General features: G+C 42.1%; 1 protein-coding gene across 2 annotated transcripts in view; it reads left to right on the top strand.

The window, feature by feature from the left end:
- Positions 1-25262, top strand: part of LOC130178983 (potassium/sodium hyperpolarization-activated cyclic nucleotide-gated channel 2-like) — a 35606-nt gene extending 10344 nt beyond the window's left edge. For both annotated transcript variants that reach the window (XM_056391662.1, XM_056391661.1), the window contains 5 exons: positions 6919-7137; positions 17563-17709; positions 18054-18294; positions 18387-18551; positions 19036-25262. In XM_056391662.1, coding sequence (XP_056247637.1) covers positions 6919-7137; positions 17563-17709; positions 18054-18294; positions 18387-18551; positions 19036-19985 — 1722 coding nt within the window. In that variant the 3' untranslated portion in view covers positions 19986-25262. The remainder of the gene's footprint in view (positions 1-6918; positions 7138-17562; positions 17710-18053; positions 18295-18386; positions 18552-19035) is intronic.
- Positions 25263-25545: the final 283 nt, after the last annotated feature.

Here is a 25545-nt window from a genome sequence, read left to right on the forward strand (position 1 = left end):
TCCCCTACAGCGTCGGGACCGGCCAGGACTGCTTGTAAATTTCAGATTTGAAGTATTTCCTGGATGACAGCAGTTTTCATTGCTGTACAATAGTTATTCCAGTTAAAACAAGTTAATGTGATGATGAGAGTAAATAGCCTCTCTTTCATGTTGGTGAAAGAGAAGGAAATCCTCTTTGTTCAATGTGCCAGAAGGGGACACAGTGCAGTTTTGCTAGTGCTATTTTGTAGAGTTTCACAGCACTGACAAAATTATATGTTACCATACTGACTCAGGATCTCAGTATCAGTGACTATATTTTGGGTCTGATGAATGTTGCTTTCATACAGTAATGGCAAAATGATCTCAGAAAAAGATCAAAAATATTTACTATGGTGGTAAAACAGGTAGAGGCATTTGTTGTTTAGTCCACCATTAAAAAAATCACCCAAGTTCAGAAAGTAGTTTCACATTACTACAGTGTAACCTCTGGGGTAATTAAAAGATAACATGTAAACTACATAGACAGTCGCTCAATGTTGAAACCAGAATACAGACATTTAGAGACTTTAATCAGAGCAGGTGTGTCCACTGTCCCTGAGGCAGAATCTCAACCATATCCTAACCAAGCCTTTGATGTTACAGACTAGTAAAGAGTCCATCATACATTGCCTTTACCTGCATGATTCAACTGTTTGCCTTCTACTGAAATACAAACTCACTCACAACTCATTGTAACAAAGTGAAGCAACTACTGAGTCCTTCTATCCATGTCTCCTTGAATCCAAAAAATGTAAACAAAAATTAATCAGCCATTATTTCAATAGCTACATAATTGTTTGTCATTTTTCAAGCAAAAATTGTGATGTTTTTGACATTAAATAATTAATCGCAATAAGCAATTAAGCAATAAAGCATTAATGAAAATAATAGTTTGGTGCAGCCTTACATGTAATATAAATACACAGATATGCCTGTATCTATACTCAGTCTCTCAGTTTGGGCCATCTTTTATTCCGTGTATGTATAATGTAAAAATGACATAAACAGTGCTGACCTTCCTTATAAAGCACTGCAAGCACAACAACCTTAACCTGAAGAAAACTTGAATATTTGTGCTGTTAAAAACTTACATGACACACAAGAAGACAACGTTGCAGTGTGTACAGCGCAGAGTCTGAAGTCTGGGATGATGAAGTTCAGTGCTGACAGGCCACTGACTCCTCCATTGCTCTCTCCCTCTGTATAATCAAAGACAGTCAGTCTCCAGAGAGCCGTCACTCTCAAACTAAAGGGCCAGCCTTGCATGGTACAGGCTGCCTACAGCCACCTGAGACCGCCCCCCTATTGAGTGGCTGACAACTTGTAACATTAGCCAGTGTGTTACAGCCAGGCCATCCATCAAGCCTTGCACCCTATAGTGGCTCTGGTGGTGTGGGGCCCACAGGCGGAGACCCATGGAGGGCGTTGGGAACACTCTGTAACTCTTGATGACATCCACCAACCAGTAATTGGATTCTGTCTAACTTGTAATACCTCGGGGAACATAGGTTGTTTTTGCATTACACCCCAACTCCCATCCATTAATTTAATTTAGTTTATATTTAGCATTAGCTTTACGTGGCCTTGTCAGCCACAAAGTTAATTTCCATGCTAGAAAGCGGTTTGGTGGCAGACCCTCGCTGCGTCAGTGGAGTACAGAGGCAACTGGGTAATAATGGTGACAGCAGCACTAACTGACAGATACAGGGTGTATAGTTTCGACTCTGTAATTACAACTGTGTGTGTACCCATCCCTTACTGTATCCACATCACAGAGACGTCTCTTTCCTATTATCCCCCACTGCTATCAGCAGGCGGGGGCTTTGCAGTACAGTGCTGTGCTGGCTTGGAGAAGATAAGCCGGTAATCACTATGTATTGTGTTAAATCACTTTATTTACTTTATTTATTTGTTTGGCCAAACAGTATTACAGGCCTGCTGCTGGACATGGCAAATTTGATTTGAACTACTCACCAGGCCCGTAACAGCATATAAACATGAGAAGTGAAAGCTGCTGTCCAACCTCCGTAAATGGACAAGAAATTAGGAAGTGTTTGTTTCCTGTGTGAGGAGGGAAAAGGATGTGATTATGTCAATCCCACAGGAACTCAGGTGTTTTTGTTCTCAAAGATCTCATTGTGCTGAGTGCAGGCAGTGCTACAATATCCTACTTAAGCAAGAAGCACCGTTACTGCACTTTAAACATTACTCAAGCAGCAGTGACATTACTTGTGTTGAGAACAATTGAAGCCCAAGTGCAAATGTTTTGAGCAACACTTACTTTGATACATATGGTCACAATGAAAGGACCAATGTGGCATCATGACTGTGACCATTTCCCAAACAGTGCACCATAAATCCACTGTCCATTTCAGTCAGGCTTGATTGCATAATTGTAGACTGTGGTTATGGCCCTTTCTAAAAGCAGTGCAATACAGAAGATTTCACACATAAAGTTCAGTATACTTCATGAGGATTACTACTCAGCCTGTAAAAGCAACTGTGTAATGTCCTTTGTAAGCTTTATAGGAGCTTTGTCAAGTCTGAAAAAGTAACCCAGATGATTCCATGAGGTGGTTTACACCTGTTTTTGATTTGTTTTTAATCCTTGTCTCACAATCTTCTCACTTGAATGTGCAATACTAGATTTCTGGAGTACCTCCTCTTACTAATTGATCTTCAAAAAAAGTCAGTAAATAAAAACATTCTCCATAATTGTGATGAGAGTACTTTTAAGGAGTTAATTACGCTTTAATTTCTGTACACAAAATATGAAACTACAGCCAGGTGGCTATTAGCTAAATTTAGGATTAAAACTGTAAGCAGGGAGAAATAGATGCTCTGGGTCTATCTAAAACTGAGAGATACAGTGAGCAGCACCTCTAAAGCTCACTAATTAACATGTTTTATTTGGTTTGTTTAACCAGTACACAAATAGAAAAGTCAAAATATGCTGCAACTAGCCAGGCTAGCTGTTTCCCCCTGCTTCCAGTCTTTATACTACGCTAAGCTAACTGTCTCCTGGTTATTGCTCCATATGCACAGAAATGATAGTGGTATTAACCCTCTCATTTTAGCGAGAAAGTTTATTTCCCAAAATGTTGAACTGTTCCTTTAAAATCATACAACATCAAAAATTAAGGGTTAAATTGATTAACCCAAACCGTGTAGCTACACCGGTCCAGGCTATCACATGATGTTCATGTTGATGGATTAATTACTGCGTGACACTTTTCCTTTGACCTTGAAATTAACTATTGTTGGACAGAGGATGCCTTAGTTTCCACATAAAGTAAAAACATATTTCACTGTCCGCACCACAGATTATAAAGAGACCACACACACACTCAGTGAGGCAGATGAACTGAAGAGAGTGACACAGAGAGACAGGAAGCAGGAGACTGAGGTGACTGTACAATAAACTCAGATAAGACATTGTAATTTAAACTGGTGGGCCCGGCCGTAGGTCTTGTTACATGTGCGTCAGTTATCTTTTGATATTTGTCTCCAGCTTATCGTCCACTGGACACACAAAATGATTGGTCATTCAGTATGTTTCCATTATCTCCTTCTTCCTGTCTCTTTCATTTCTGCACCTATCCGTTCAATACAGAGCCTTAGGCCTTCAGCCTGTGGTGCAGGGAAGTGTGAACTGATGATGGGAGTGGTAGCAGGGGAAAAGTTCATCTTTGTCCAGATCTTTGGGTGCGCTTTTTGTCAGTTTTAGTCATGCTAGTGGTGTGGCTGTAGGGGTGGCAATGTCAGTCGGTCAGTCCACTACTTTGGTCCAGACTGAAAAATCTCAACAGTTATTGTATGGCTTAAATTTGTCCTCAAAATCATGGTCCCCAGAAGATGAATCACAATAATTATGGTGACATTTGTGGTTAAGACAGAAATGTCATCGTGCAATGTATGCCAGATGTTCCTTCTAAGTTAGTGACACTCTTATTAGCCTCAGCTGTACTTTTTGCTTAGTGCTAATTAGCAAATATTGGCATGCTAAGATGCTAAGCTATGGTGATAACATCGCTAAACACTGATGACAATGCTGATTCTCTGAAACATACTTTATGCCTAAATGTTTGGGAAAAATAAAGACTGCATTTCTTCATCTGTCTAGTTCACCCAACACTATAAAATCTCACAAAAGACTTGACATGATGACCTTTCTGCTTACACCACCTCACACAAGTAAACTACCATATGTGTTGACATGTTGCAAAGGACTTTTATCCACCACCACCCTCTTCTGTGCTAGATTTTTTTTTTCTATCTATCATTTTGGTTTTCTTTACAACGAGCCTCTCAGGGATGCTAGCATAGCTGTAGACTTGTCTTGACTTCTTCTCGAACTTAGTGCGTATCCTGAGCTAAATGTTGGTGCTTTTCTTTTTTTTTTTTTTTGCTGGGTAAATGTGTCACTCCTTGAAGGCACATCACTTAACTAGCACATGGTCATCCTTTTTCACAGATGAAATTCATTCCTGCTGCACAGCAAGGCTGCCACACATCATATGTAAAGATGCATTTTTAAGACACTGGAAGATAAATTTAAAGCCCCTGCGTTATCAGCCAGCTTCAGACTATCTGCCTCTAATGGAGACGATGATTACCAACAAAGCAACGGATAGTTCCCAAACTGAAATCTCTGTGGAGGGCTGTTGAGACTTGTGAGGACACGGAGTCTCTCTCTGCCTCTCTCTTGCCTGTGCTATTTCAGAATCAAAGTGCTCATCGTTCATCTATTATTCAATCTGTTTCACTCCACTGTTTCTCTTTCTGTTTTCACATACACCATTTAGTCTCAGCCCACTTGGTGGAGCTATATTTATTTTTGGAGTCTAGATTTTCCTCAGTTCATGACGGAGAAGTACTTCTAATCACTTTGTGGCCCTTTAATGTTGTTTCTCATGGATCTGCACAGAGACACGTGCTATTATGTTGTATCTATTCGATTCTTCATAAAATACTGCAAATGCCTGTCACAGTTTCCCACAGCCCAAGATGATGTCTACAATAGTTTGTTCTGTCTGACCAACAAGTCAAAACCCCAAGGAATCTAAATATCAATCATATAACAAAGAGAAACGCGGCACATATTCACATGTGAGAAGCGGAAACCTGAGACTGTTTTTGCTTGATAAATAACAAACAAATAACTGATCAGCAAAAGTGTTTCCAGATCATTTTTTGTCAATCAAATAATCAATTTATTGTCTAATCTGCTCTACACTGCTTCATAATAATACACAGTGGTAATACTTTGTCATCATCGTTAGCATTTAAACATGTCATTTTCCAATGACAGCAAGAAGGTTCCGGGTTCGAGTCCCGGCTCGGACATGGGATCTTTCTGTGTGGAGTTTGCATGTTCTCCCCGTGCCAGTGTGGGTCCTCTCCGGGTACTCCGGCTTCCTCCCACTGTCCAAAGACATGCAAAATGGGGGCTAGGCTAATTGGATACTCTAAATTGACCATAGGTGTGGCTGTGAGTGTGAATGGTTGTCTGTCTCTATGTGCCCTGCGATGGACTGGCGACCTGTCCAAGGTGTACCCCGCCTCTCGCCCGAAAAGCTGGGATAGGCTCCAGCCCCCCCGCGACCCCACTAGAGGATAAGCGGTAGAAAATGGATGGATGGATGGATTTTCCAATGAAACCTATGTATCTCTAAAACATTTTTTTGTTGAACTGAAAGAGCCTGTGTTCTTACTTCTATATGTAAATAAACCCTTTAAACACCAATTCAATTATCTAAAAAACCCCAATGATGAAAACAAGGATTTTCTTAGCTCATGAAAAGTCATTTAGAGCTGGTTTTCACAGGACTATAGGGGGGGTCATTTAGTTTAGTTTGAAAATAAGCCAAGGAAAAGATAGCATGTTTTATAATATAATAGCAGGTGCACTAATAGATTGCTAATGCACATCTGTAGGTTATGAGAGAGGATATAGTTGACTGCCTTTGCTATCTGAGCACAGACTGTAACCTCATGTAGCCTGGTGCAAATTTAGAGAGGAGGAGTGTGTGTGTGTGTCAGGGGGCCATCATAGAAATGTTTGTGCTCTTGAAACCAGACTCTAAGAGGTTTTCAGGATGCTGTTTTTAATGTAATTTTTCCATGCACACAAGTTTAATACAATGTCATTACACAGGATACTGTGTTTCTCTGGTAGAATAATTTCCAAAAAAGAAAAAAAAAAATCATTCCAAACTTTTGGCTCCAGCTTGAATTAATTGGCATCAGCAATCTGTTCACACTGAGGTCAGCAGAGTCACCACTAATGAAAGAAAGAGAGAAACAAAGGTAGCGTAGTGAACAAAAGTGTCAGGTCAGTTGAGCTTGTTGCTCAGTTTTTGTGAGGAAGAGAGTTTTGGCTCAAAGCTACAGTGATATAACAATGAGCCATTATTTACATCTGAGAAAGTATCAGTGTTGATTCAACGACATGATTAATGGCCGTTGATGTTTTTGTAAGTTACGATCTGAGGTTTGTCCCCTCCTGAATCTCCACACAGGCAGGCAGCTAGGTGACCGCTGCCCGGCTGTCACCGCCTGTAGTAGATTCCTATTCACACAGCTCTGAAAGGGCATATTTAATGACCTCTCATTATCATTCCTCTCGGAGGAAATAATTTCCAAACCGTCTCTACTTTACTGATTAGGCCTCGAAGGATTCCCCTGATGTCGTTTCCACTTTCTCCCTCTTCCCCTCTAATGCAGCTCTGTCCCTTGAGTTCTCATTTGTATAAGTGCTTTTCCGTGACCCCGCTGTCCCCAAAGCTTTTCTTCTGGTTCCCTACTCTCTGCCACCACTCTCCCTCAAAACATGTCTTTTATGTAACATTGATGTCTTTAACTGTTTCTTTATCTCCCCTTTTTCTCTCTCTGCAGAATGATACCTGGTCAGAGCTGTACTCCTTTGCTGTATTCAAGGCAATGAGCCACATGCTGTGCATCGGTTATGGCCGGCAGGCCCCGGAAAGTCTATCAGATATCTGGCTCACCATGCTGAGTATGATTGTAGGAGCTACTTGCTATGCTGTTTTTATTGGCCATGCAACAGCCCTTATCCAGTCCCTGGACTCCTCCAGACGGCAGTATCAGGAAAAGGTGAGGAGCTTCATTAAATCACCTTTGTCCCATGTTCTCAACACTTTTTTGTAAATATTGGTAAGTAAGTGTCTTGTGCATCATTTTATGCACATTTTTCAAAATACAGCCTGATATATTTGGTATTTTGTATAAACTTTTGGATCCCAACCAGAAGTTAAATTAAAGTTTTATGGATGCTACGTTATTATCAGCACGATACTAAACTTATTAATTGGATCGGGGATCGGCCAGATGTGACAAGCCAGATGTGACAAGCCACTTATACATTACATTAAGAGATTTCCATTCTGTTCCAGTTAATTGCTGGCAATGTTAACTGGAAGCATTGACAAAGATTAACTCCATATAGTGGATGGATGGATGGATGGATGGATGTTAACCAAAGACTGGTGAAGGAGAGAGGCCCAGAAAAGGAGGACTGGCATTATATCTTATTAATGAAGCACTTTTAGCAACTTGCACAGCCTAAAAAGTTGCTGGTGCACAACGTCTCGACTTATAGTAAAGAACTAATGTGGAGTGACAGTTTCACGTGACGTTACATGTAGAGGATGATTCTTTATTCTACATTAACTCTCACAGAGAATTATACAGATTTTAAATTTGGGAACAGAAGAGTTTGCGTCCTGGAATTTTGTCAAGTTTTGTACGGACTGGCTCACTGGGGGAGGTCAGTGGGGGTGAAGAGCTCCTTCAAGTTTTAATATTCTCTTATTAGGTCAAAACAATGACACAGATCATTGAAATATGCATATTTTTTCTTTTTCTCCTCTTTTTTCTTTGTTCATCATTGGCTGCAGTTGATTTTGTATTATTACATTTTTGCTGCTGATGTGTAGCCTTATCTATTCATTTATCTATAATGCACGATTTCTATACAATGAATATGAATTTTAAAAAAGTGTGAAATTGTGTATATGACCAGCTGTACTGTGGTGCAACAGCATCAGGTCAAGCCAACACACTTTGCTTTAGGTTATGACCTTAATTCCACTTCATCAGGTCCTGGTGAACCACTCACATACATTGTCATTGGACAGTATTTTCCTTTGACTATCAGACATCTCTTAAAACAGGGATGGGGATCGGAGCATTGCTGAGCAGTGCTGCAGCAGTGGTCTGTGGTGGTAACAGCGCAGCCTCTCTGTTTCCAAGCAGAGTCTCGCTGGCTGGGGAGCAGGGGGAGTGTTGCTGGCTTTCAGCAGCCAATCAGAGGCTGCGGGTGTGTTCGGCCAGGTAGAGCCACGTCGCCAGGGGCTGGGCAAGCGTGTGTGCGTGTGTGTGCGTGTGTGTGCGTGGATGGGCTGATGTGGGAGACAGAGAGGAGAGAGAATGAAGCAGAAAGAGAAAGAGAGTGTGTGTGTGTGTGTGTGTGTGTGTGTGTGTGTGTGTGTGTGTGTGTGTGTGTGTGTGTGTGTGAGATATGATGTCCCCTTGGGCAGCAGTAGAATTGATGAGGCAGCAGACCTGTGTGTCCTGCCAATGTCATCCTGAAGGTGACGTAAGCAACCATGGCTGTCTCTCTCTCTCTCTCTCTCTCTCTTCCTGATCACTCACTCACTGCATCTCACTCTACCTGCACCCTGTATAGTCTCTTATGCGTCTTTAAGTGTCCCTCTTTACATTATCTCATCCCCTCTTTCCTTTATTCTTCCCCTCCACCTCTTAAATACACTCCACCTGATTTCCCCCTCTATCTCGTCTTATCTCTCTCTCTCTGTCTCCTCTCCTCTGGATCTGAATTTCTCTCTTTTTCTTCTTCTCTTCCCCTCTCTCTATCCTCTCTGGTGGTGGTGTCCTTGAGAGGTGCAGTGCTACTGCTAACCGGCTGCTACAGGGAGCATAGCGAGGGGGAGGGGAAACCTGTGGGAGACGGAAAGGCCTTGTTGTCGACACAAGTCCTGGTGCACTGCGAGATATTTGAACAGTCTGTTTCACATCCTTTAGAGTGTGTTCATCTGGCTGGAGTTGTGTGGAACTCCCAAGAGGGTTTTTTCAGCCTTGTGGATGGACGCTTGGGTATAAATCATATCTAATAAATGGTTTAGAAGACGACGATTCAGCAAGCTGAGTGCTGACTGGTGCTCTCTTCTTTCCTGTGTGTTCTGAATGATGGGAGTTAAAAGGCCAGAGAGAAACCCATTGTGTTTTGTCTACCAGGAATCTTTTTTTCTAAGAAAGAGACCTCTCCTCAGCTGTTTTCCCCTCAGTTTTAAATATCCAGTTGAATTGCACCACAAGCAGTCTGAACACTGAGTTGAATAAGTTTGTATAATCCTCAACCAGCCTGTATTTTTATTGAGTTTAAGGATAAATTAAGGAAGAAACTTTCACATCAGAAATCTGTTATTAAAACTGCGTGTACACACTCATAATTACACTCACCCCATCTCAGTATATATATATATATATATATATATATATATATATATATATATATATTATATATATATATATTTTATTTAAATTTTTTTTTGTTGAGGGCAGGAAAGTGCATTTCCCCAGAACACCTCCTCTGACCAGTTTTCAGATTTCCTGTTTTTTTTTCCACTGAAAGTTTTTTCTGCTGCTCTGTGAGGATTAGTATTTGAGCTGAAGACGTGTATATTTAAAACACAAACACACACACACACACACACACACACACACACACACACACACACACACACACACACACACACACACACACACGCGCAGAGGAGAAAAGTGCCAGCCATTCCAGTAAGGCTGATGCTGATGCTGCTGGGTGAATTCACCACGCCTCCAGAAAAGGACTGTGAGTGACATTTTTATCATTTGGAGAGTGTTAGCAAAACAAGTCTGCTGGCAGTCTGTTACAGCCCCACTGAGGCTCGAGCTAGCATTGTGTGGAGGTTTCCATTTCAGCCCTGCTGTAATGTCAGACTCAGAATCTATGCAGGTAAAATTTAGGGAGAATTTGGCTTGGTCGCTTTGGTGCAGAGACCTATGAGTTATTTATACTCAGTAATAGTGCGAGGTGACACATAGCAGACAAGGAAGCAGCCTCGCTTGTGTCATCTTTTGCTTTTTCGAACGTACCAATGCAAATGACACATTTAGGAATGTATTTCTGGTGATCACGAAATCTGGCAACGGGCTTTTGAAAAGTTGGAGGTCAGAATTCGTGTTTGCTGATATCTGACCCACAAACCTGCATGTCTTGCATACAGAAACACGTGCATCATTAAAGGCTCTTCACACCCATGGCCCACTCACACATGTGCTTTCTCTCTTTTTTTTTTCTTTTTTTTTTGCCTGATGGGAGCTCTTTTCATTCTGTATTCATGCACCACCGGCTGAATAAAATTAGGAAAACCTCCCTTTATTCCAACCAGGGAGTGTTTCATATACAAACTCTGTATAGCTCCTTTTAAAATGATCCATACCTTTTGTATCAGTGTCACTATTGGATTGTATTCAGATGCAGTGATGGTGTCTCTCTGCACTTAGAGATATCTTGACTGTCAGAAATTCCCGATATCTCTGGGGGTGGCTGACGTGAACTGACTCAGCAGCTCATAAGTTTGGTCGAACAAAATTACATGAATGTAGCATGTACAGTGCTGTGCTTCACTGACATCTGTCTGTACCCCCTGTCAACCTTGTAGCACCTTGTTACACCTTTATAACTGGTTCATGAAGTTTGGGTACCTCTCTGCCTAACTTCAACCTGAGCAGGAATCTAATTAGCCAGTACAAGTGAAAACAGCTGTGTAGGTGTGCAGGTGTCATGCTCTGCCCCCTGAATGACTCTTTGGACTCTAATGTCCCGTTTTACTTTGAAATTACCTCCTTATGTGTCCCTGTGTCTAAAATCACTCACTACTCCATGCCATTTTGTAGTGCTCTCCCAATGTAGAGTGAGAATTATATACCCTATACAGTGGACTCATAGTATCCCACAATGTATATGTAAGTAATATATACCATCATGCATTGTGCTCCAGCTGAAATAAAGGAAAACAGTGCAGAAAAATCACCCGAGTAACTTCTAATGGTGGTTTTTCATTTTGCTGATGAGCTCACTGTGTAGTGCTCTACATAGGACTCGCTAGATCCTGAGTAGGGAGTGGTGAACGAATGAGTGATTGCGGACACAACCCCTGTCTTTGTTTTTTCTCGCCTCACCCTGATTAGTCTCACCTGTGTCCCATCGTCTTCCCCTCACCAGAGTGTTTAATTCTCTGTATTCTCTCCATTCTTTGTAGGTTCGTCTGTTATGTTTCCTGCGTTTGTTCCCCAGTGTTTCCCTTTGTGCCTCCCAACCTGCTGGAGTTCTGTTGTCTGTTCCAGTTTTTTTTTTTTTTTCCCCCCCTTCCCTGTCGACTCATCTGCCTGTGAGCCTGTTTATTTTCATCATTAAATTATCATCTCTGCACCTACCTGCCTTCATGAGTGACTGAATTTGGGTCCTGAAATCATTGAACTGTCACAGCAGGGCCTTTAACCGTCACTTGTTCATCAGGGGTAGGTGGTGAGTGCACTACGTCGTTTGACTAACATGCTAACTATGTTCGGCTCACAGTGTGCCTCTCTGTAATCACTCAGCCACTGCAGAGACCTTTTCTTGCACAGCAGACATTTTGACTTATCACTGCAGGAAGAGCACGTTACTCATAAAATGAAGCCAAAGCTGTTGTTTCTTTTTTTTTTTAAATTATTTTTAACATGCTTTTCTCAGTGTGACATGCCAAAAAATGTCTGTAGTGAAACAGAGCTATTTATTTTGTACATTTATTTATTTCCTGTTTTTTGACAATATATTTCTGAGACATATTCACATAAATTGCAGTTTTAGTCATGAATGAAAACCAGCATTGTGTGCGTCATAAATCCAAATATAGGCCTATTCTAATTTATTATTTACAAATATTACTTATTAAAGAAAGCGTTTTAGCATTAGAAACACTGCAGATTTATATTTAGTTTTTCTTTCATTCTTATGTTGCTGTCCAGTGAAAATCATGTGTCTCCAAATTTTAACATTTTTCTGATAAACTGAAAGATTCAGTGTGTTTCTACGAGAAATCCCTCCTACTTGTAAAACTAAAAATAAACCATTTACACCCACAATATTATTCAAAAAATGCATTGTCATGAAGCTGTAAACATAGCTGTTTTTGTTAGCTGATCAGGAGTGGACATTTCGGAGATATGTGCTTTTTATAGGAGAACTATGACATTAAAAGACTTGTCAGTCATTTTGAGAAAAATGAGAGGTTGCAATGTTGTGTTTTGTATTTTCATTCCTCCCTTTAGATCATGGATTGCGCCTTTAAGACATGCAACAGACAGTGTATTAGTAATATGACTCTACACCAACACACCTTGTGCATCCATAATCAGCTCTTAATGTCCTCACAGGGGGTTTTACACTGAATCAGCTCCTCTCTCTCGTAGAGACTAATCTCACTCAGCGAGACAGAGAGCAGACAGCAGTCTGAGCTCTCTGCCATGATGTGGCACTGCACAGGATACAACATGATGTTTTCTACCCCCCCCCTCCTCTTCTTCTCCATCTTCGTGCCACTGACACCATCAACAACAGTGATTTGTCCTCTCTTAGCCAGACTGCTTGTCACTGATCGCTTCAATTATCCAGAGCGCGGCAGACTTTGCAAAGATAGTGGCCAAAGAGATTCCCGTTCACCATCGTCCACAACAAAAACTGTCCCTTCGCTTGTGCCAAATGATATTCACTGCTCTGGTAGAAAGTGTGTCTGATGTGCAAACCCTTATCAGCCAGTCTCCTCTGCTCATCACTCCCTCTGACTGAATTACAGGATTTGCCTTAGAAGCCTCATTTCATTTAATGAGACTTTGTACTGTGTGAGACCCCACAGTGTGTTGTTCCTCCCTCTGTACACATCTTTGAATTGAAGACAGACAAGACAAGCTGACTTACTGCTATCTGATTTTCTTCTCTTTGGTGAATGTGCTTCATAATGTAATGAGGCGATTTAGCCACGAATGAAGTGAATGAATTATACATCCACATGGCCGTTTGGGATGAACCCGAATTAGAATTTCCAATGGAGAGAAGTTGTGGGATGAATGAGCTGAGGGGAGAGGAAAAGAGAAGGGAAGGAAAGATAGCAAGGGATGGAAGAGGAAAGGAGGGGAGGCGGAAGGAAAGGTGAGGAACTGAAGGAAGGAAGGATAGGAAAGGAAAGGATGGGAAAGGGAGCACAAAAAAGGTTACGAAAGAAAGGAATGGACAAAGGAAAGAGAAGAAGAGGAGTGGGAAAGCAAAGGAAAGAACTGTAAAGAAAAAGGAAGGAAAACAAAGAAAAGTAAAGAAAGGTAAAGGTGGGGAGGGAAAAGAAAAGGGGACGGAGAGGTTCAGGAAATGATAGGAAAGAAAAGGAAAGGAAAGGAAAAGAGAAATTGGAAAGGAAAGGAAATTAAAGATAGGAAAAGACACAAAATGAAAGGCGGGGATGATAAAAAGCTGGCAGCTGCGTTGGGTCAGTAGTTCATGAGCTAAAAAGTGGAAAATTTAATCAAAGTTAGAGACAAAACTCTCCATAAATTTTCCTCTGAATGACAAATCACAAAATGCAAAGAGTTCCCAAAACAGCAGTTTAAATGACAAAATGTCAGTGAAGTGTTTTGCTGTCGCACACACTGTCATCAAAGTGACACAGAAAGTGGATGTCATTTTCAATCTCATTTGGGTGTTTGTCAGTCCCCTCTGGGTGCTGTGATGCACCAGCCAAACGCGTGCTCCCTCTCCTCCGTGACACTGGAAAGATTTCAGGTTGGCCCGGCGATGATCGATACGGCGCGCTGTGACATGGTTCTCAAAGTCAAGTCATTAAATGCCACCATCTAAGTTCAATCAGATAGGCTTTCGCTGCCTCACTCGTTCAGACTTTCGCCGAGCCACAATCGGCTGGAATGAGCTTCATGTCTAACTGCAGCCGCTCAGCCGCTGCATCTCTGCGGGGAGTGTGACGCTTTTTCCTCCCTGCCAGAATAGCCCACACCTACACTTTGTTCACAATCAGCACTTCTATTCTATGAAAGGCACACCAGCTGCAGCGTTAGCTTTGACATGCTGGGTAAAGAGTTGTGACACTGGGTCATTTCTTTGGGCCACTCTCCATCTGCAGATGTCAGGGAGCAGAGCTACTCATGCAGGTGAGACTTTGTGTTGCGTAAGTCCACCACAGGAGCTGTGCAGCTGTCCCCGCCCAGGAGACTTTTCCTGACGTAGATGATGTTTATGTTGTGTGGCAGAATGAAGCAGAGTGGATGACGTATCAGCCGGAAACACGCCCTGCTTTTTCTGGGCAGTGACAACACTTTTTTTTTTTTTTTTACCTTCCTGCAGTGCAGAGAGATGAGGTGTGACGGTCGGCCCACCTGCGGAAACGCTGTGTGGTGTAACATTAGTGGGATAACGCTGAACCTACACGCAGTGCAGAAAGTATTTGTTTCCATTGTATCGCCTCTGTAATCCAGCACTACTCTTACCACCTGTTCTGCAAGTGAGATGCTAGATGCGAGTATTATGAAAAATTCCTATGGATCAGACTCTTCCTGCTTTTCAGTGGTGACATCAAACACCAGAGTTCACAGCCATGCAAGCAGCTCTGCAGAGTTGTACTTAAGCACAGCTGTGCTTTGAGCTAAATGCTAACATCAGCATGCTAACATGCTCACAATGACGACGCTAACATGCTGATGTTTAGTAGGTAGTGTTTACCATGGTCGCCTTAGCTTCCCATATTTGCATACGAAGATTTTGTAACTAGCGCACAAGACGCAAACTTTTACCAGTGAGATGATGAGTCAGGTTGTGAGTCAGGAGATCACCAAAGTTTTACAAACCATCCTGAGGGACACACACACACAAAAAATCTTAACATTATGGTCTCCCTAAAAAAGCATTTTACACTCAGCTCAAGATGCTTGTGGGTGTTCACATCGATAAGGAGTGAGCAAAGTCAACTTAGAGCTTGGCCCGAAGACCAGACTAAACTTAAAAAAGTACCTGAAATAAGCAAAATGTGAAAATGGCTGGAGTACAAACTTGACAAAGCACCGCCAGGGAGGATGCCAAGTGTCTGCTGAGTCCAGGCAGTCATTGACAGTAAAAGATTCACAACCAGACCTTATTTAAGTTTATGTAACTTTATTTGTTTATGCCCCCTGAAACCGAGGGACTGTTAAACAAAAAGTTGGCTGAAGTAGAGAGGCAACAATATAACAAATGTTCCTGACTGCACTAAATACCATGAATAACGACTATAGTTTGAATAAGTTTCTTGCTAATGCAACCCTAGTTATTTGAAATTGTGCTGATGGGGTTTAGTTTGTTGATTTAGTTTAGTACAAAGTCATCTGCAGTAGGGTAATTAGGATGATTTTCTGCTCAACAGGAGTTACTGTTCTGCCGTCATAAAGTCAGAGAATAAGAAAAGTGAGGATTTTGTTGCCCTGTGCTGCAAGGATCTGAGATAAGGATCCTCCTTAGGTACAAAAGCATTCAGTTATGTACACCTTGACGCCTTTGTTTGCTGAATGCGTCTCTCTGTAAACAAAGAGCGAGTCAGTCTGTTTGCGATAGAAAACAATTTCCAATGTAATATATCAGTTGCTCTTGAGGATCCAGAGCCTGTAACAGTGTGTGAGCAGGTGGACCTCATTGTTTTGCTTGGGGGGCCTCTGACAGGACACATGGCTGCCCGGGCTCTTCCAGTTGTGTTGCAGTCTGTCTACTCTGAAGCAAACCCACTGAAGCCACTGTCAGGGGATTGTCACTTGATGCCGGCCGGCAGTTTTTGTGTCCTTCATCCACCACGCAGTAGAAGAGTTTTTAGGGCCGTTCAGATAGAGGCAGATCGGACGATGACTTCTTCAGTCGATATGTGCCAGCCCGCCGAGCGTGTCACACCGCCTCTCAAAATTGTGTTGTGGACAGTTTTATAGGTGCAAGGTTGAGCTGTGGTCTTATCGAGCTTCCCATTTGAGCTGAAGTGCACACAGTCTGACAGCAAAGTACAAGCAGAAATCTTTTTCTCTCAACAGTTTACTGTCTGTCCTGTTTACCGCCACATCTATCACTCCCCTGCTCTGCAGCCCGGCCATGTAGTTTTTCGCTTTCTCAGTGGTCACTTTGGTATGGATTGTGATTAGCATATCTCAACAATAGAAGCTGATTGTTTGTGTTGTTGCCATGTTGGACCCTTCACTTTCTATTGATCTGGCATTGATCAACTTCTAGGCAGCACTGATCAAAGAACGAGTGTGTTCATTTCAGTTGACAGCTGAAGGGCGTGAGCTTGCTCTGTTCTGTGTGGTTGTTTGTATTGTCTTTGTTGACTCACTGGAAGAAATACGAGAGAAATACTGTTTCATTTTTCTCAAATAAGATACCGTGTTTCTTGTCACTGATAAGCTGCCGCTCTTGTGCAGAAACAGTTTGTTGTGCTGTTGAATTGTGTTGTGCTAGAATAAAATATTAGAAAAACCTCTGAGGATAATACAACATAAGTCAACAGTACAATAAACTACAGCCTCCAAAGTGACCATAAAGTTGAGCCGTTTCACAATAAACTGAACATTAAAGCCTGCATGAAGGTAGGATCTATCGCAGGGCTGCTGTATTAGACTGGCAACTGAGTCAGGGTATCAGTGTAATTCAAAAGACAAATGAGTAACTGCTGCCCAAACATCAAAACAAAGATTATCTGCTTTTGAAGTGGCTTCATGAGAAAAAAAATAAGACAACATACAACAACCTCTGCATACTTGCCGTAGCTATGTGAATAACTATATACACAGTAGACAGATTGTTTATAACTTGTGTAAACATCTGTAGCATAACCTTGCAGCTGTTTTTCAAAATTAATGATTGACGTTTTTTTTTCCTTCGCATTAAAATATCAAAACCAAGAAGGCATCTATCAGTCCTGTTTTTTTGGGTTTGTTTTTTTTTTTTTTAGCAAATATGACTCCAATGAGAAGAGATATTGCATTTTTGTGGACTATTTTCAGCTTCAGAGAGTTACACATTTAGTGTTGTATTGAGTTTTGGCCAACAATAGGTTGCTGTTTGTGGGACTGACTCAGATTAAGCTAAATGCTGTGGCTCATTGATGTGTTTTTAATAGTTTTTGGACTACAATGCAGCTTTATGACACAGAGGTTTGAGTTATATCAGGCTTAAGCTACACAGACAATATTCAGAGGATCAATTGTGTGTGTTTTCACAGGATTTGCATAGAAAAATATAAAATATCACCAGCCCCCATCTCTGCTTAGGCTTTTATAATGCACTCGCTAACATTGCTGACTGTGGGTTAATAAAAACTGTTCTTGCAGATGTTTTTAAAATCATTATATGCAGTGCATTAACAGACCATTATCTCTGTCCATCCCACTCCCTCTCAGTACAAACAAGTGGAGCAGTATATGTCCTTCCACAAGCTGCCTGCCGACTTCCGTCAGAAAATCCATGATTATTATGAGCACAGATACCAGGGCAAGATGTTTGATGAAGAGAGCATTCTGGGAGAACTCAGCGAGCCTCTCAGAGAGGTAAACACATAATACAGATAAGACACTCAATTTCCTACTTGTAATTTTATTACGTTAAGATATATTGACAATGTACTATGAGATTGTTTTTGTATATAACAGTTTAAATGATGTACTGTATTCACTGTGATCTTCCCTTTGGTAATGTTTGATTTTGAAAATACACAAAAACATAAAATTGGTTTCAGCTTTTATTTTGTAGTTTGTTTATTACATATGCGTACAAGATGTTCTTTTATACTTTGACTTTCATTCATGCATGCAGAAGGTCACCTCAGTCTAGCTCTGCACACATATTCCTCTGTTCTTGTGCAGTATGTACCAAACAATGTGTCTTTTCTTAGGAAATTGTCAACTTCAACTGTCGCAAGCTGGTGGCGTCCATGCCGCTGTTTGCCAACGCAGAGCCAAACTTCGTGACGGCCATGTTGACCAAGCTGCGTTTTGAGGTGTTCCAGCCACACGACTACATTATAAGGGAGGGGACGATTGGAAAGAAAATGTACTTCATCCAGCACGGAGTCTGCAGCGTCATCACCAAGGGCACCCTAGCTATGAAACTCTCCGATGGCTCTTATTTTGGAGGTAGGCGACAGTGTGTAGCGTCCTCCTTCGTTTTTGTTGTTGTTTTGACTTTCTTCTTTTAAACTTTTGCACTTTCTCTTTCCTCGTTTCAGAGATCTGTTTATTGACGAGGGGTCGGCGAACAGCCAGCGTGCGAGCAGAGACTTACTGTCGACTCTACTCTCTCTCTGTTGACCACTTCAATGAGGTGCTGGAAGAGTATCCCATGATGAGACGAGCCTTTGAGACTGTTGCCATTGACCGTCTGGACCGCATAGGTAAAAAATTATTATTAAATTTATATTTACACTGTCAAACATATGACTAGCAATACAGGATTATTGTACACAACTATTTAACTATACAACTCTGCATACTACTCTTTTAAAGAGATATACAAAGAACTCTGAAATGAAGCCCAATTACAGAAAACAAAAATGATATTGTGCTCAGGAAATGTTTCCACATTATTAATGTTGAAATAGGCAGTAAAATGAGCTGTGCTGTTCCACCAGAATGACACAGGACACTGAAACAGTAGATGAGAGTACAGGGTGACACGTCCATTTTCCTCCGGGCTTGTTCTGCTAGAGGATGTACCTGGGCTGAAGGACATCACATGCTTTATCTACCTTGTATTGTTCTCTTTTTCCAAATCCTTTTTTTCCACATATTTATGCTTTGTTCTGCTTTTTGTCCTCCCTGCCCCGTCCTTCATCTTTTCTGCTCTTTAATAATCAATCCACTGCTTCGTCTCTGAAGGTAAAAAGAACTCCATCCTGATGCACAAGGTTCAGCATGATCTCAACTCTGGTGTCTTTAACAACCGGGAGAATGAGATGATCCAGGAGATTGTCAAGTACGACCGTGAGATGGTGAAGCTGGTGGACCTGCAGCGGCCGCGGGCCATGTCTATGACCCCTTCCATCGGCGGCATCTTTGCTCCCCCTGGTCAGGCGCAGACGGGCTCTGCTATCGCCACCCTCCAGCAGGCTGTGGCCATGAGCTTCTGCCCTCAGATGGCAAGTCCATTGGTGGGTCCCGGGACTCTGCAGTCTCCTCGTATGGTGCGAAGGTTCCAGGTGATGCAGAACCTTTCCAGCCCAGTCTCCATGTCTCCTCTTCAGTCTCAACCACCTCAGACGCTCGGAGGGTCGTTTGGATCTGCAATCTCCAGCCCTCCTGTCCAAAGCCCGCTCGCAGCTTCAGGACGGACTTTCCAGTACATGGCGAGCGCAGGACCCTCTGGGTCCCAGTTGTCCCTAGTACAGCACCATGCACCCAGCCCCACACAGACCCAGCAGAGGCCTGCCTCACACAAGAGCACCCACTCCCTTCATGCAGGCACCTTGAGCCAGGATACCAGGGCCCTGTCTGCCTCCCAGCCTTCACTCCCCCAGGACGGACCACCACAAGCTGCCTCTGCAGCCCCCAGCCCTCCGCCCTCCACCCGCACCTCCAACACCTCCATCGGCCCCCCACAGCCCCCTCACCCGGGCCTGCCCGGGACCTCAGGGGTGGGGAGATCAGCAGGAGCTCAACAGAGGGTGGCCTTTGCCTCCACACCGCCTCCCGGTGGACCTGCTGGAATGGGGGCAGTAGCAGCAGCTGCTGGATCAGGACCTCCAGACTCTGGAGTTCCCAAGAAAGATTCAATTGTCAGCCTTCCAGAGCTAGACTCTGCCAGATCCCGGCTGTCTTCCAACTTGTGACCCTGGTAGAGTTCAGGAAAGAGGCCTTTTTTGTAGGAGAATCTGTTTGTTTTAGGTCAGTCCAGCTGATCTGTCAGCCTGCTAAATGACCAATCAGCTACCGCCCTTGCCACCAGTCATTTGACCTGGATGCACTGTGTGCTGGTGTCAGCAGAAGGAAAAGAGCAACTCAAAGTCTTGAGACACTTTGGCTAGGAGGAGTCTATACAATTAAACTAATATAACTTAAGGTTGAACTGGTCTAGTCTACTGTGCCAGCACCTTTAGTCTTAGTATCACCCCTTACACTCTGCTTCCAAACACCTACTGTATATCGCTGTCTTTACTGTAAAGATATGAAGAAAAGTATGATTAATGTAACTATTGCATACTGTGTAGAATCCATGCAATGCAATCTAGCAGGAGCTGGACTTAAAAATGAAAATCAGGGACTTGAGGTCAAATGACAATGACATTTTAAGCGTTCAACAAGTGTTTTGAGTGTAATTTTTCTGTATAAGCTGTCGTAGCAAAAGAACACATTGCTCTTCATATTGTTTAAAATAGTAGTGAAAATAGTGTTTTAGACCGCTGGTCGATCTTACATCGATGTGTAAATAGTTGATGAAAAAAGTACGGAGGGATATTATATTCATTGTATCTACCCAAACCAAAGTTGAGCTCGAACACAAAGTCTGGTTGTGTCTGTATCAACTAAAAAAGAAACATAGAAGAAAATGCCATTTATTTAACTGCCTTGATTCAACGTTAGAAGCCATATATTTGGTTTGTGTGTATGTATATATGTGGGTGTAAGTTTGTGTGCGTGAGTTTGTTGGTACGTTTTGGTTCTATTTTCAGAGAACGGACTCACATACTCTCTACACTGCTTTGTCAAGCGCGATTGGTTTGACATGCTGACAGTGGCACTGACCTGTTTTCATGAAACATCCGTGAGGTGGTCAGCTGTTTGGTCAGCGTACTGATTGTAACCCTGAAGGCAAAGGTGGTTAAATAATCTGAGCTTTATCGAAAGGAAACATTTGTGAACAACCCATACTGTATACTTGCTTGTTTTTGTCTAGGTTTATTGATTAACACATGCAATATAATTCTGCAATACTCTACCCCGCCTATATATAAATATATATGAATATAAATATCTATACATATGCTGTACAGGAAAGTGAACTTCTTTCTTTTTCCTTTTGTTTTCTTTTTAATGTGAAATCTTAAAGAATCCAGCAGCTGTTGTGGCTTCACTTGAGGTATTGTAATCCAGTGACCATGTTGTTACCTTAACCAAAAATGTTTGAAGGAATGAGAGGATGTGCAGTGTCATTTTCGTTAAAGACAGACAGGACAACCTGCTTAAAAACTGGTTTAGAGTCACACGAGTAATCCACACTTTGAGTTCAGCAAGTCAGATCCTCAAAAACGTCACTTTAAAGCCCATTTGAAGATATTCAATTGTAAGATGAATGGGGGAGTTGGGGTGGGCAATATGGGGGCGAGAAAGCCTCACTTGTAAAAAGTCGTCGCCCCATATGGAAGTCTTCTTTGTGCCCCACGTCACCCAAAATTCCCATGAATGTCTCAACATTTAGATCCACAACAATCCCATAGTTCAAACTTGGGGATTGTGTTGAGGCTTTAGTTATACTTATTCTGAATATTCTGATCCTGTTGAGCCTAAAAGCCTTCTCTTGCTGAATGTATGCCATACGAGAAGGAAGACAGCTAATCAGATATAAACTGCCATGTAAATAAAGGGACAGAGATTTAAAGAAGCTTTTATGATGCAAGGGCGTTGTGGGCATTGCCGTATGTGTTGACGAGTGTCTGTGCGATATTTTTCGGTTCGATGATGCTTCTCTGGGTTGAACGTTGCTGTATTTAACCTGTATGCTCCCCCCACTACACCCCATCCCAAGATCTAACATGAGAGGATTCTTTCTTGTTTTCTTTTTTCTGTTCATTTATTGAAGTGGATGTGAACGAGAGAGAGTCGTAACCACTTTGAACTCCTCGGTCTAATGTGAGCACTGAGGACATCCATTTAAGCACCTTGTGTCGCTCTGCGACCTTGTAATCAAAATGAAAATCAATTCTCTATTCTCTAAAACGGTTGCAGTACTTCTCCTGGAACCATTATCTGGTTAAACTGTAAGGATTAAAACTGAATTCAATTGGGATATAAAATAGGCAGCTGATTCAATGTGTTAAACAAACACCGCATCCAACTTTTTCAGCTCTGAGTATCGATCCAGAGCCAAACTGTAAAATCGATGCGATGGACATTTCACTCAGGTTTGCTACCTTTCCAGAGAGATGTATTGATTGCCGCAGCGTGGCTTTCCATTGATTTATGTAGACTTGTCTATCTTCCCATAATCAACTTGTTGATTTAAACATGCTGAAAGATTCCCCCTTGAATTTTGATTGGCTGAGAGAAACAAGGCAGATCTAGTGGAGTCATAACCCTTAGATTATTAAGAGCGTAACTCACTGCTGCCGTTTTGTCCTGATCACTCTTCCTGAGAGCTGTTCAAGTCTTGAAACAAGGTGCAGGTGATTGTTTTTATCCAAGGGCTTCATTATTGTAATCCCTGGTTCATTGTTACTATAAGAGCAGCCACATTTTCACTTTCTGTTTGATCAATAACATGCACTAAACCTCGTTCTTTATCATACCTGGGTCACAGTGCTGCGACCTGCTTCATCAGCAACACAGGAACTTTGTATTGCTTTTTTCCTATGGGAAAGGTACATGCCAAAATGCCAATACGATTGTGAATGAACCGAGTCCATTTGAGTCAGTAGCTGTTGTGTGCTTCAATACTGTTCCAGTGCAATCAATTGGTCCTCTTCCCTATTCCTTTGTGCTAATACCAGAGTTTGCCCTATTAAGCTGCTATCAGGACTGTGCTGATGTTATTTGAATGAGTCCACAGTCAGTGAGAGCAAGATGGAAGGAGAGTCAAAGAGCTAATGTTTCAGGCAATATCAGGCACCGTCTCTGTTTCGTTGCATCCATCCAATAAGATACTGTAGTGTGTAATTCACTCCCACTCAAAGGATGGCATCCCAGACACTTTGATCAGTACTGCTCTGTTTGAACCCTCAGCTATGAGGCTGATACAGCCCTGGCCAAGCACATACTTCTGCCAGTTATCTGTTTTGTGTCTGTGTCACAAGTGTGTTCAGTCGACATGTTTGTGTGTGTGCGCGCGTGTGTGTGTGATATAGCGCTGTATTTGCCTGATGACGGGGGGTTCAAAGTGCGATTGTTCAATGGTTCTTCTTCTGGACCTTGCTGTGAAGTGGGATTGAAATCCCTCATACATGTTTGACACTGACTGACAATTATTGAGAGCATCTAAGTTTCAAACCTCTCATTCTTGCTGTACCAGATATTAAGGGTACTGAATGCCTTGGTGTTGATACGTTAGCAAATCAGGGTATTATTTTTGTTTGTAAAATTGTCTTTGATTTATCAGTATATTTTGTTTGGTTATTGTTTTTACAATGTGCACCATGCACACGGACTGTACATACCTTGTGCCTAGTATATCTAGTTTCCACATAGTCTATTTTTGTGGTATGTATGTGCCTGTAAAAATGCAAATACGTGTTTTTATTTTCAACTTGCAATATATGTAAAAACATTAGATGAAGATTAGTATCGCTGAATTAAAATGACAATGTCAGTATATATAATTTTCCCTGATTTGGGAAACACAAAATTGCACATTTTTGTTGGTTTGAGCCTTCCAACACCATGCGCGCTGTACTCTGTACTTTCATGTTCTGTACATATGGTATACACAGAGATGTGGGGCAAATTTTTGTGTTTTTACCACAACCTGCTGTATAAGAAACATTTTCTACAGTGAGAGGGTGAGCTCTGACAGGCTTCTGGTGGATATCGGCAGTCTAGACGTTAGCTTAGATGACCTGCTTGCTGCACAGAGCCAAAAATGACAAAAGAAAAATAACGACTTAAACTGTGGAGATGCCTGCACAATAACAATAACAATAACATATGGAAACAAAACTAGGCTGTGCACATGCTGGAAAATCTTTCTCAAACTATAATGTTGCACAGTTCTGTAGACTCTGATGCTGGTTGCACACTGATCTGGTGTTTGCCATTTAAAAAAAAAAAAAAAAAAAAAAAAAAAAAGATCTCTCCAAGGCTGAATTTGGCTCACGAGCCTCAGCGGTCACGAGCTCGACTCCTGGCTGAGTTACCTTGACAGATAATAGCAGAGTGCATGTTTGTATTTTTCTTATCTAAGCAGAGTTCTATGTACGATTCTTAGTGGGACCTTCAAATCTAGACATTGTCGTGTACCAACTACTGTACAATGATTTTATTTAGTCTAACAGTTAAACCTTTGTGTCGTAGCTACTGTAGCCTGCTTAGCTTACCTAAGCCTTCTCTCTGCTTCAGGACTCTGTGTATTGTGTGCTTGAGTTTGTGTGTGCGTGTGTGTGTTCCTGTGCCTTTCCTTCTATAATGTTGGTCCCACTTCAGAATATGATGCCATTTAGGGGGTTTTAAACCCACGTGAGGCTAAGAGAGGCGCCAGCACCAGCTGGAAAGTGTTACACGGTCAGGACTCCATTTGTTCTAAAAAAAAAAAAAAGTAAAAAAATTTTAAAAAAATTAAAAAAAAATTAAATAAAATAACAAAACACTGTAATGCTCCTAGAAATGACTTTGGCACATCCTTAGACTTAGTAGCATTCCACAGCCTGCACGAGCAGCTCGGTGTGGGCATCCAGACACACTTTACCAGCACCATGTAGACAACAGCACAGATATCTGACACAGCATGTGTTCTCTCTCTCTCTTTCTGGAGGCCAGTCTGCAACCATCTCAGGCTGTGCTTGGCTTCTGCTCTTAACAAAAAAAAAAAAAGGTTCAAGTATGTCAGAACTCCAGCTCTGTCTAAGTTGATGTCTACAATCCAGGGACAAATCAGCACCCAGCCCGAGCCGCAGCACTTCCAAATCCGTCTCATAGGATCAGGTGGATACTTTGGATGCTGGTGATATTTGTCGCCATCCAGTCCTTGCAGACTGAGATGCACAGCTGGCGGCGAGGGCACGGGGCTGATTTGAACCTGCGTCCAAAAGGCTGTCTTGTCCACCACCTCTGCTGGCCGAGAACACAGAGCCACACCCTGGTCTCTCTCAATAAGCTGGTCTGTCAGTCAGTGGCAATGTTGTTTAAGCGTTCGTAAAAAGACATTGTTGTGCAATAAAAAGATGAGCGCATTGGCATACTTATCTCTGTGTGTGGACTTTTATTCACTGGTGTGTCTTTGTCTTTGCTGCAATGAATGCAGTGTGTGTCTGTGTGTGTGAACATTTAACACACCTCCTGGAGTTACACTTGTAGCTGCAAACACATGTGCACAAACAAACGCACACACACAAACACACACACCTCAACCTTGTAAATCAGCCAGCTACCCCTCCACCCTCATCCTACACCACATCAGATGAGATCTCTCTCTCTCTCTCTCTCTCTCTCTCTCTCTCTCTCTCTCTCTCTCTCTCTCTCTCTCTC

Source organism: Seriola aureovittata, chromosome 12 (assembly GCF_021018895.1).
Source record: "Seriola aureovittata isolate HTS-2021-v1 ecotype China chromosome 12, ASM2101889v1, whole genome shotgun sequence".
Classification (NCBI taxonomy): Eukaryota; Metazoa; Chordata; class Actinopteri; order Carangiformes; family Carangidae; genus Seriola; species Seriola aureovittata.